This window comes from Hibiscus syriacus, unplaced genomic scaffold, assembly GCF_006381635.1.
Source record: "Hibiscus syriacus cultivar Baekdansim isolate YM2019G1 unplaced genomic scaffold, ASM638163v2 tig00113338_pilon, whole genome shotgun sequence".
Classification (NCBI taxonomy): Eukaryota; Viridiplantae; Streptophyta; class Magnoliopsida; order Malvales; family Malvaceae; genus Hibiscus; species Hibiscus syriacus.
In genome coordinates, this window is record NW_024063457.1 from 164,008 (window position 1) to 174,622 (window position 10,615).

Below are 10,615 nucleotides of genomic sequence, written 5' to 3' on the forward strand. Positions count from 1 at the left end.
AAACCAACAACAAAGATTGATACATTTCATGGACCATGCATGTGATGCTGTGTTTTATTAATAACTAAAAGCTATGGACATTGATTAAACCGATGCTTTTAGTTACAAGGTTGATCATGTGCACATGAGTTTCCTCCAAAATAAACAATTAAGCTTGTAAAATTAGCAATAGATATTATATACAAATTGTATTCTCCATTGTTGTGTAACAAATAGATCAATAGATGTTAATACAAATTATAATTGAAGATTAAGTTCAATTTTATTGATTGAAATTTATTTGGTGATTAAGTTTAATTCAAAAAATTTACAAAATAAAAATTCTTGATGATTAAATAGTTAATAATAATAATAATAAAACTAAGTCTTAATCCCTAGAGTTACGAGGAATTATTTTGGAGATATATGATTATCTTATAATCCCTTTAAATTTTAGAATTTCCTTTTGAGAGATGAATTTTGTAAGGAAGTTAGAATAATGTTTTGGTATATATATCATGTTTTAAGATAGATAAGATATTATGTATTTGTATTCATCGTGATCTCTATGTTTTAAATAGATTACTATTTTTCTCTTTTACAGGCGTAGACAAAATCAAACCACATAAACCTCACCTTTTGTGTTATATATTTTATGTTAATCTCGTTTTCGTTTATAAATTTCTAAGTAGCATTAAAACTCTGGTTTGAAGTTTAAAACTACAAAAAAAAAATTATTGTTATAAATTTTGGTAGCAATGTTAAAGACACGTAAGAGTTACGTTGCAGCAATAAAATTTTAATTGCATAACAATAATTCTCGATCGATCCAGCAGTATGTCAACAAATGTTGCATAAGAATCGAAGTTATTGAAAATCCAACAGGTAACTTGAACTAATAGTTTAGTTACGTAAAAATTAAAATCGTTGAAAATTCAAAGACTAATTTTCTAATGAAATTTGTCAAAATAGAGATAGGGACTCGAGTCATATATAACTGATAATTTACAACACTTCACCAACAAATTGATTCATCTATAACAATCTACACATTTAAATCCGTCGGACGAAACCGCAAATAATCTGATCTATCATCATTTTACACGGTTCCAAGTTTTATACGATGAATACATCGTAGCTCAAACACTTAAAACAATGGCCCTTTCACCTTCCACTAGAATGAAACTGTGTTTTACACGAAAACATGTCTCAACTGTAACAGGGATAGGACAGGGACATATAAAAAGGGGATTCAGATTAGGAATTAAAACACTATGGAGGAAAAATACAGAACACACACACGTGAACTTACAAGGAAGGGACAAGCATACATACGACATTCATGAACATCGGAAACATCGACTGATGGAGAATATACTGGACCGGACTGGTGATGGCTTGGGCTCGGACTTTTTGTGATGATGTTTAAGAAATGCTTTTACTGCACCGGTCACCCCATCCTCACTCTCCATTGCCTTGGCAAGTTCGATGGCTTTCTCCTTCACCTGACATATTTTATGGTTAGTTCATCGCAAAGTTTCCAATACCCTCATACAATCATCTTGAAACTATGGGTCAAATTCTAAATTGATCTATGAACTTTAAAATGTTTCAATTGAATCTTCAAACTAAATTATCATTCCAATCAAGTCTTTCTATCTTCTAGTGTCAGCTTTCACGCACATGTTTGCTTCGATTTGATGTTTTTAAAATATTTATAATCCTTACTTGTTTAGATAATGAACCATGTCAGGTATAAGCTTTAACATCAAAGCTCACACTTACTACTAAACTGACAAAAGAACCTAATTGGATCAATACTTTGAATTGAGCAAACAATTAGAATGTATTGATTCAGGGACCAACTTAAAATTAGGCCCAAGGTTTGGATACTTCTGATGCAATTAACCCTATTATATTACTTTAGACCTCCCAAGTCCTAAGGAAACCAGATGATACAAAATAAACTGAACAACTAAATCTGGCATCACGAAAACAAAATTACCTTTGGATGTAGCATGAATTTTATTGCATCAACCAACTTGAGAAGTGAGAATTCTTCAACTGGGATGGGTGAAGGTCCCACTCCTCTGGCATGCACCCGCTCTCCCCAGAAAGGTTGATCCCCAAAGAACGGAACAATGGTGGTCGGGCACTAAAATTTATGAAATAATGTGTGGGGTAAGTGGACATGAAACGAAACCAAAAGCCCAAGTTTGTTATGCAGCCAAAACAATGTTAAACACTTGGTCACTGAGCTAGAAGTGCATAAATAACAGCAAGGATGAAAATCTTTGTTCTTACTGCAGCTTTAAGACCGGCAGCAGTTGTTCCAGCACCTCCATGATGTACCTGAAAGCAAGGCAAATAAAATCTTGCTAGTCAGAAAGAAATAGAGTAGAAAGCTTCAAGAGAAATCAGAAAATTTGGAGATGGAAAAGATAAAAATTTGGAAGTCAACAGGTATGATCAAGTATTTGCACTTCCTTGTATCTCACAAGCATGTGTTACATTGCTGGATACATGCCGGTTCTGCAACTTAATTTATTTATTATATTATGTGTTAATAGCATACTTGGCTTATCCCAACTTTCCCTAACCATATATGCCACATTTCTTTGGCACAACATCATGGAATCAAGCATCCATTATACCTTAGATATGCATCAATTAGTTGTAAACATGATTGTAGAGATAGATTAGTACATTCTTATGAATCAATTAGATTTTATTATTTCCTTGTATAAGCTTCCCAACTCTCTCTATATACTCTTGTAAATCAATAGTAAATTTAGATCTTCTCTCATCAGCTGTCTTATAACAGTTGCATCAGCTGGTGCCCACAATTGCTTAAAACATAGGGATCTCCTTGCTGGTAGAGTAGTATAAAAGATAGTGTTCTTCCAAAAGTAATGACAGCCATGTTATTCCAGGAAGAGAAAAAATGTGATAATGATGTCAAAATAGTTGGTGGAAGTTTCCACTTTTTTCTTCAAGACTGGAGGGACAGGAAATGGATTTACAAATCTGGAACCTTCAATGTGGTAAGATCATGATAAGTTATGGCCAAGTAATTGACCCAGCATTCCAAGCCCATTTTCAGTGGAAAGAGCTCAGGTCACAAGTTATACCAATATATAGTAGACCTGAAGTTAATGTATAAAGAAACTATACAGATACAACGAGAAAGAATCCTCCAAAACATGCAACTCTGTAACTTATTGACTTACCACAGCCTTGCATTGCAAGAACAGCCAATCATGAGGAACATTGTCCAATAAGTACACAAAGTCCTTGTTTTCTGCCACTGAAATAAACAAAAAAACAACTAAGAAAATATGCTACCTTAATAAGGAACATTTATAGATCCAAAAGTAAGAAAAACGGAACCTACAATTTCCAAGGCCACCCCAGCCTTTATTAATGATACCCCTCTGTCCAGTTTGTTCCAACGCATCTACTATTATTTGGGTCATTTTTTCTGGTTCTTGAACAGGCTGACATGAGAAAAGAAATAGTTCAAAAGGTTGTATAATTTCAAGAAAAATAAAAAGCAACCATACAACGATAAGTGAGAATAATATTTCATAGTAACCTACTTAACTTTGACATCCATACACTATATTAAGGATCAAACCAATCTTATGATCACTGAAATGAATCTCTACCCAACGAGAAAGAGGGAGAATGCATAATTCAGTGTGCTCGGCTTATATTAGCAACACAAGTAACTAAAACAAAATTTGCATGAAAACAATTCCTTATTAAATCATACGCTTTACAGAATGGGCAAAAGTCTTACCTTGGAACATCGAAAAACAGGATAATCAAGCATTTGACTCAAACCATGTTGCTATGTACTCTAAAATAATATTGTAAATGACTTAAAAATATTCGATACTTGAAGGGGATTAACAAGAAATGACAAGACATAAGAAACCAAACAACATATAAATATAGTAAAATCATGATGTGAAAAGAAAACAAACTCACAAGGCTTCCAAATCCAATATAAATAGGCTTGGGACCAGCTTCAAGCCACTTTACTAGCGATTCGGGGGGTTCATAATTTGATGCAAGATCCAGAAAGCAAAATCCTACCACGTCAATCTTAGGTCCCCAATCTGAAGGATAAAAATACGTGTTATCCTTGCATTTAAGATATCCTTGCCATGTTAAGTCACTATACAATTTATTATTTGGTTTAAAGAAATATCCTCATGCTTTATTGCATCAGCTGGTAAGAATGTGAATGAAATTACGCCGAACACCTTTTGGTTTAGGAACAAGATGGGGACTCCATATATATCCATGTGGCACATCAGAATCAGAGCCTTGGGAACCACTCAAATATGTGACTGGTCGTAGCTTCAGCCTTTTCTTTCTAACATCATTTATCATGTCCCGTATCCCAAGCCAAATCATTGAGTCAACAATCTGATATGAAAGCTGCAAGCAAACACAAATAAACAAGATGAGAAAGTATAACAAAAACATACAAATGAAATACAAATAAATTTCACAGAGCTCACTCGATATCCAGCAGGTTGCTTCACACGGGACAAGGGATGTGGAAACTCACTTGTTGGCCTGGAGGAAACAATAATGGATTGTTGAAAGCAGTCTGAGAGTGCCCATTAAACCATGTAATAGAACAACAGACTGATACAAAACAGGAAATGACAAGCTTGTAAACTGCTAGCTTTTAAGATGTTAAAGCAACATCCAACTCAGCTATAGATAAACAATACCAAACAAGACTTACGTCCATGGCATTGTGAAAAATATATGGATTGGTACTTTTAGTGCTTCTGCCACATGGGTATGCCCTAAAAATAATTGCCAAAATTTCTATAAGAATATTGAACCAGTAAATAAAAACATGAATAAAATATTTCTATTCCAAAAACAACAAATTATTGTGAAAATAAGAGCAATGACATGACATTTTCCCACCAAACTCATCTCTCAAATGAAGACAAAATAAAACAAATTCAGCACTGAAGGATCTAACCATCCTTCATATTGTTAAAGCAATAAATATAAAAGGGAAAATCCACCCTGAGCCCCTAGAGGACTACCACGAAGTTTGTTACAACATTAGGGCATCTTTGGTCTACTGGATTTGGATGCAAAAAGATAAAAAGGAATTTATTGATACAAAGCTAGCAAATGCTACAAAATTTAGAGGTCATTTTGCAAGGCAGAATATTGACTTCTTATCCATTAATTGTCCTTCCAACAAATACGAGAGGGAGGAAGTAAAAAGATAAACATATACATGCAAAGTTTAGACTCAAGAAATATGTCACAAAGGTTCTAGTCGGAACATATGTACATTCTAACCTTTTACAGTTTATGATTTCCGAATACAGATAAATGCTACATAAGCACTATCAATAATTCATGAAACACCAAAGCTATGCTTTAGCCCTTTGCAGCATATTCATTAAATGGCAATGTAAGGCACAGTTGTCTGAGAACAGGATGGCCTAATTAGGAATCCAATTAGTTGGCATTATGGATATGACTTGGGGATAAACTTTCACTACATCAAACTGTGATGCCTAAGAAACTAAAGCAGAGTGCTAAAAAGAATAAATCTAATAAATTTTCCTTTACACCACTGAAATTCCTTTATCTATACATGAGAAGTGAATGAGCAAAAACCAAATATCCATAATAAGTTGAACCTGGAAGCAAAACATCAAATCTCAACACGTATATTTCCATCAAACAGACTGATAAACGCATGCTTAAACATGCATATACATCCATACAGCTGTATATATCAGACACATTAAAGCTTGAAAAGAAAAGAAAGCTCACCGTATGCAGGAGGATTTGCAATGATTGCATCTGCATTAAAAGGAATACCGGAATCAGGATCAGATTCTTTGCAAGCAGGAAGCAGAGAGTTGATAATGTCCTTCATTTGATTTCGCTGAATGGGTATCTCAGAAGGGTTTGATGGCAAAAAGCCTTTATTTTTAACCATATCTGCTCAGGGGAAAAGTCAAGTGAAAGGAAATTACTAAAAAGCCCTGCTGAATATCGTAACTTTTGACAACTAATAACATTCAATTTAAGTTACATAGTACTTTAGGCATACTGGACAGTCCTTGGCTCAAACCTACATACTCTAAATGAATATGTGAAATAAAAATGGTAGTGTTGCACGTACGCATCAAAAATACATTGCAATTATGTCATTTAAATGCTATGCAAGGACCTAAGTTTAGTTTACATACAGGAACAAACTCAAATTAATCATATCAAAATCCCAATAAGGTTACACCAGAAAATCATAAGATAACGAGTCAGGTACATACAACCAGCAAGAACTTTTGGATCTCCGCCTAATGGATAGAACTCAAGCCCAGCAGTTAGTACAAACTCTTTGAAATTTGAATGAGTTGCCAATCTTACACGATGACCATATTCCTGCATACAAAACAGTAATTAGTTAGGGAAAGCAATGCTTTGATCCTGAACAATGGCAAACTATCCTAAATGATGATCACCGAAGTCCAAAACTTCGAGAGTCTATTGACAATAAGCAAAATTCTCATGAAAGCACTGCCTTCTATTACGTAAACTGGATATTTCCTTTATCTAGTTTACCTTAGTCAATGTGAGGATCAAGAAGAAATCCCTAGCTCAATTTTCAATATAGGGAATCTGATTTTAATATTATTTACATATTTTTAGAGAGAGAGGGAGAGAGAGAAGAAGAGGAAGAAGAATTCAGTCTTCAAGTAATTCGTTTCAAAAGAAAATTGCTCCATTTTCCTAAGTATAAGCATGCTACCAGAAAGCCCAGATGAAGTACAACAAAATTGGACTTAAATATAGTGAAAAGGTTATGCATATTAACAAAATGGAAAGAGGCTCAAAAGGCAAAACACCGTCCCAACCTGGAGGCGCTTGCCAATGGCAATAAATGGCTGCACATCTCCGCGTGTTCCAACTATAAGCATCACTATTTGCAGAGGTGGAACATACTGAAAATCTGTTTCAAGTGACTCTTCCTCAGCAACTTCAGAATGTGCGTCTCTTGGTCCACCATCAAGAACATGGGGCTCAACATCTGGCACTTCGAACGCCACAGTCCCATCATCTTTCACAGTAGCTATTCTGTTCAACAATTTAAGCTGCACAGATTTATAAAACTTAATAACATTACCACATACACAAGTCACAAAAGATCAAGCTTTCATACCATCCAAAAAACCACCCATTATAAAGCTAACCAATTAGATAGAGCTTAACCTATGTCTGTATTTGTGTTAAATGCTATTCTAGCCTTGATAAAAGGCAAGAAAAAGAAACGGGACTTGTGAAAAAACTGTAAAAATGTACTAAAAATGCATAAGAGTATTCTCCAAGAAAGAATTGAAGCATATCAATATATACATAACAAAAAGGAAGAAAAAAAAATACTTATATAGGTACTATTAGCAATTCTACCATCTCCTATGGATTTTGCCTAGCTGTTACCCACTATCCCATCCAGTTCCATATATCTTCCTTGTGCCCTAACATATCGTAACACTGCTACCTTAAATTGTTAGGAGTCCATTAAAAAATTTATTACACATTTAGTTACTTATTTAAGTCCATAATTTCAAACAATCAGTGAAAATCAGAATTTTTTTCATTAAGATTTTAAATTAACAAAATATTTGTATGCATAGTATAAAAGAGACCAACTTAAATTACAGCTAATTCATAAAGCCCTCAAGTAAAAAGAACAAATGTGGACATGCAGGTTCAAACGAATATATGGACTATATAAAAAAAAATTCAAGATACAAGGTTGGATAAACTCCATCTACCCCCTTCCTTTTGGACCTTTTCCACCAAGAACCCTGGTGGTATTTCCCACCTCTAAAAAACCCCATTATAGAGCTCCACTCCCACACAGAATTATAACATTAATTTCATCCGGTAAAATCACCTAAATACCCCAAAGTCAGACAGGACTAATGTTTTCAAGCTTAAGGCTACTTTTTGCAATTTTATTTAAAATAGTGGTGTAACCCTTATAAGAATGGAATGTTACCAAAATGGCCTGATTGAGATAAAAAGCACACGGTGCTATGTAGGAAAGGTCCAAATCACAAAGAGTGTAAATGGAGTTTACCCAATAATAATTAAATTCTAGTCAATAAACATGAACCATGAAATACTTCAAACTGCTGGAAGCCTGCTTGATGTCACCTAGGTTTACAACCTACTATATGAACTCATCTTTTCTCCAGCAAAAATCAACAAATTTTAAAACCTAGTATACCAACACATACTATATACACCCTTTTTTCTCCTCCTTCAAAGATGCAGCCCACTTTTCATAGATGAATACGATGCAAGGAGCCCTCCATCACATCACTTATCATCTGAAATTTTATCCCCATGGACAGAGATCACCAAAGGCCAAACTGTCATTATTTAAATGCTGTTGAGGAGGACCATTTTATCTCTTCTTGTAGTTCTTTTTGGTAAATGACCGAACTGTTTCCATCGTCTCCTCAACATATCAATCCGGACCGTATGATGTTTGAAATAACCTTTTTCAAAGTTTTCAAGCATACTCAAAAGCATAGGTCACATATTCACATTTCATCATTACAAGTCAACATAATATACTGCATGGAGCCATGTCAGTTCTTCAAAATCCTTAACCAATCATCCATGTAGAAGAAAAGGTTTTAAAAGCTCCTCTATAACGATTAGGTCTTCAATTCTACCACCAAGAACTTATATGCATCTTTGTATTTAAAAGGTTTTAACTTAGAATTATCCAATTGAGACAAAATTAAATAAACCAGAACCAAGTAATCCTTCTTTCAAAACATGTGAAATCAAAATAACATATAGAAAACTTAATACCTTCTTTTGGGCAGATATCTTATTGTCAAAAATCTGGGCTGCGTCTTCAGCAAATATGTTCCGAGGTCTTTGTGCCTCAGTTTTCGATTTTACTAGTTTAGGCTGGCTTGAATCCAATTTTTCAATGTTTGAAGTGCCCACTCGCAACGTTCCAACTTCAGAAAGACTTCGATGAACAGTGCCTGAATTTAGTAGAAAATACAAGAAATTTAAACCCGGACATAACAATACTGAAACAAATGGAAAGAAAGAAGGAAAACTTTCCACTCAATTGAATGAAATGTTCTATTTGACATTCTACTCCGAATTCCTCATTTTCCTTGTGTTTTCTTTCCTGAAATTCACACAACATGTTGAAAGCATAACTTTTCTTCCTGTCATCCCAAGTTGTTTTTCCTCCCATTCCCCACAGTGGACATGGTATTGATTTTTGTCCCAACAGCATACTCGTGAAACCTTTTTCTTTATATACAAAATTCACTATCATTTGCATCAGTAAAGCAGTATCCAACGTAAAGGCTCCAATGCCTAAAGTTATAACCCATCAAAGATACACAAAATAAGCTCGCAACTTTTAAGTCATTTAAATGCGGACACCAGTGGTTGACTGCTACTGCGGCTAAAAAATAAATAGCAAATTACACTATCAAGTTTAACGACAACAAACAGGGGCTGAAACAGGATTTTATGCAATAATATGCCATTAAAGTTCCCAACCATTCAAAGATAGAAAGAAACAACAAAATGGTGGAAGTCAAACCAGGTCGAAATTTCAGTCAAACCTCACCAAGCGAATCTAATCGTAGACAAAGTCCTGGATGCTCAAAACTGTGCAATAAAACTATCGAATTTTGAATTATAATACTAGAACGAATTGAAGGCGATGAAAGGAACTCAAAGCACCTGGATGCTCAACGGCACCGTTATTCAATGCAAAATCCACTTGAGCGTGAGAACCGTCGCCACTAATGGCTCGCCTGGAGTCTCCGCTACCATCTATCTGTTTAGCATCGGTGCTTATTTCTGGCTCTCTTTTGTCCGGAACTTCGACGGAGTATAAGGAGGAGGAGGAGGATGAAGAGTTACGGAGATGCTCCGGTGACGGAGCCATCGGCGAGTCGGGAGAGATACCTTGGTCGAGGTGTCGAACGCCTTGTTGATTCTCCAGATCTATTCAAATTCGTTGAACCAAAAGTGTTTCCGCGTGATCTGATATGCGATTGGATGCGAAGCCAGAAATATTAATTTTTTTTATGGTCGGAAAAGAAATGGAGACCTCTAAGGGAGGGAGGTGTTACTGTGAGCACACGTTGGATTGGAACCAAGAGAGGGTGGGAAATGAGACGTAAATATTCGGCGATTTGACTAAACTAACTACTTTAATCGAATATCTCTCTTTTTAGTACCGTTTATTTTATATTTCTCAAAGTGACATCCTTTCGGTTGAGGTGACGAAAGGCGCATCCCGGGGACGCGCTTTACCTGGTTTTACGTTGAGTTGGATGCCACGTGTGAAAGGCGCATCCTCGGGGACGCGCTTTACTTGATTTTACTGATTCAGTTGTCACGTGGTATTTTTTTAATAATAATTTTTTTATTGTTATTATAAATTAGTAATATATTATGTAAATTGTTTCAATTATAATTTAATAATTATCGAATGTATTTTTTAATGTGTGTTAAAGGTAGAGTGTATTATCCACAATAATCAGATAGAACAACAGATGAAAACTAGTTTTTATTT

General features: G+C 35.0%; 1 protein-coding gene across 1 annotated transcript; it reads right to left on the minus strand.

Moving 5' to 3' along the window:
* Window positions 1-977: 977 nt before the first annotated feature.
* LOC120186414 (sterol 3-beta-glucosyltransferase UGT80A2-like) lies at window positions 978-10,156 on the minus strand. Its single transcript, XM_039190351.1, has 14 exons — window positions 9,775-10,156; window positions 8,872-9,053; window positions 6,897-7,133; window positions 6,312-6,423; window positions 5,809-5,979; window positions 4,745-4,808; window positions 4,512-4,569; window positions 4,251-4,428; window positions 3,973-4,103; window positions 3,374-3,476; window positions 3,210-3,286; window positions 2,284-2,331; window positions 1,985-2,134; window positions 978-1,484 (listed from the first exon to the last, which is right to left on the minus strand). Exons 1-14 carry the CDS (start codon window positions 9,980-9,982, stop codon window positions 1,320-1,322), a joined length of 1,884 nt encoding a protein of 627 aa, XP_039046282.1. The 5' UTR covers window positions 9,983-10,156; the 3' UTR covers window positions 978-1,319.
* Between the last annotated feature and the right edge of the window lie 459 nt (window positions 10,157-10,615).

Excerpts from the sequence above, each read along its gene's own strand:
- LOC120186414 (XM_039190351.1), bottom strand. The coding sequence starts at position 9,982 with ATGGCTCCGTCACCGGAGCATCTCCGTAACTCTTCATCCTCCTCCTCC. Across the intron at positions 7,134-8,871 it reads AGATATCTGCCCAAAAGAAG|CTTAAATTGTTGAACAGAAT; the intron begins GTATTAAGTTTT and ends AAATCTGTGCAG. Across the intron at positions 2,135-2,283 it reads CTGCCGGTCTTAAAGCTGCA|TGCCCGACCACCATTGTTCC; the intron begins GTAAGAACAAAG and ends CATAAATTTTAG.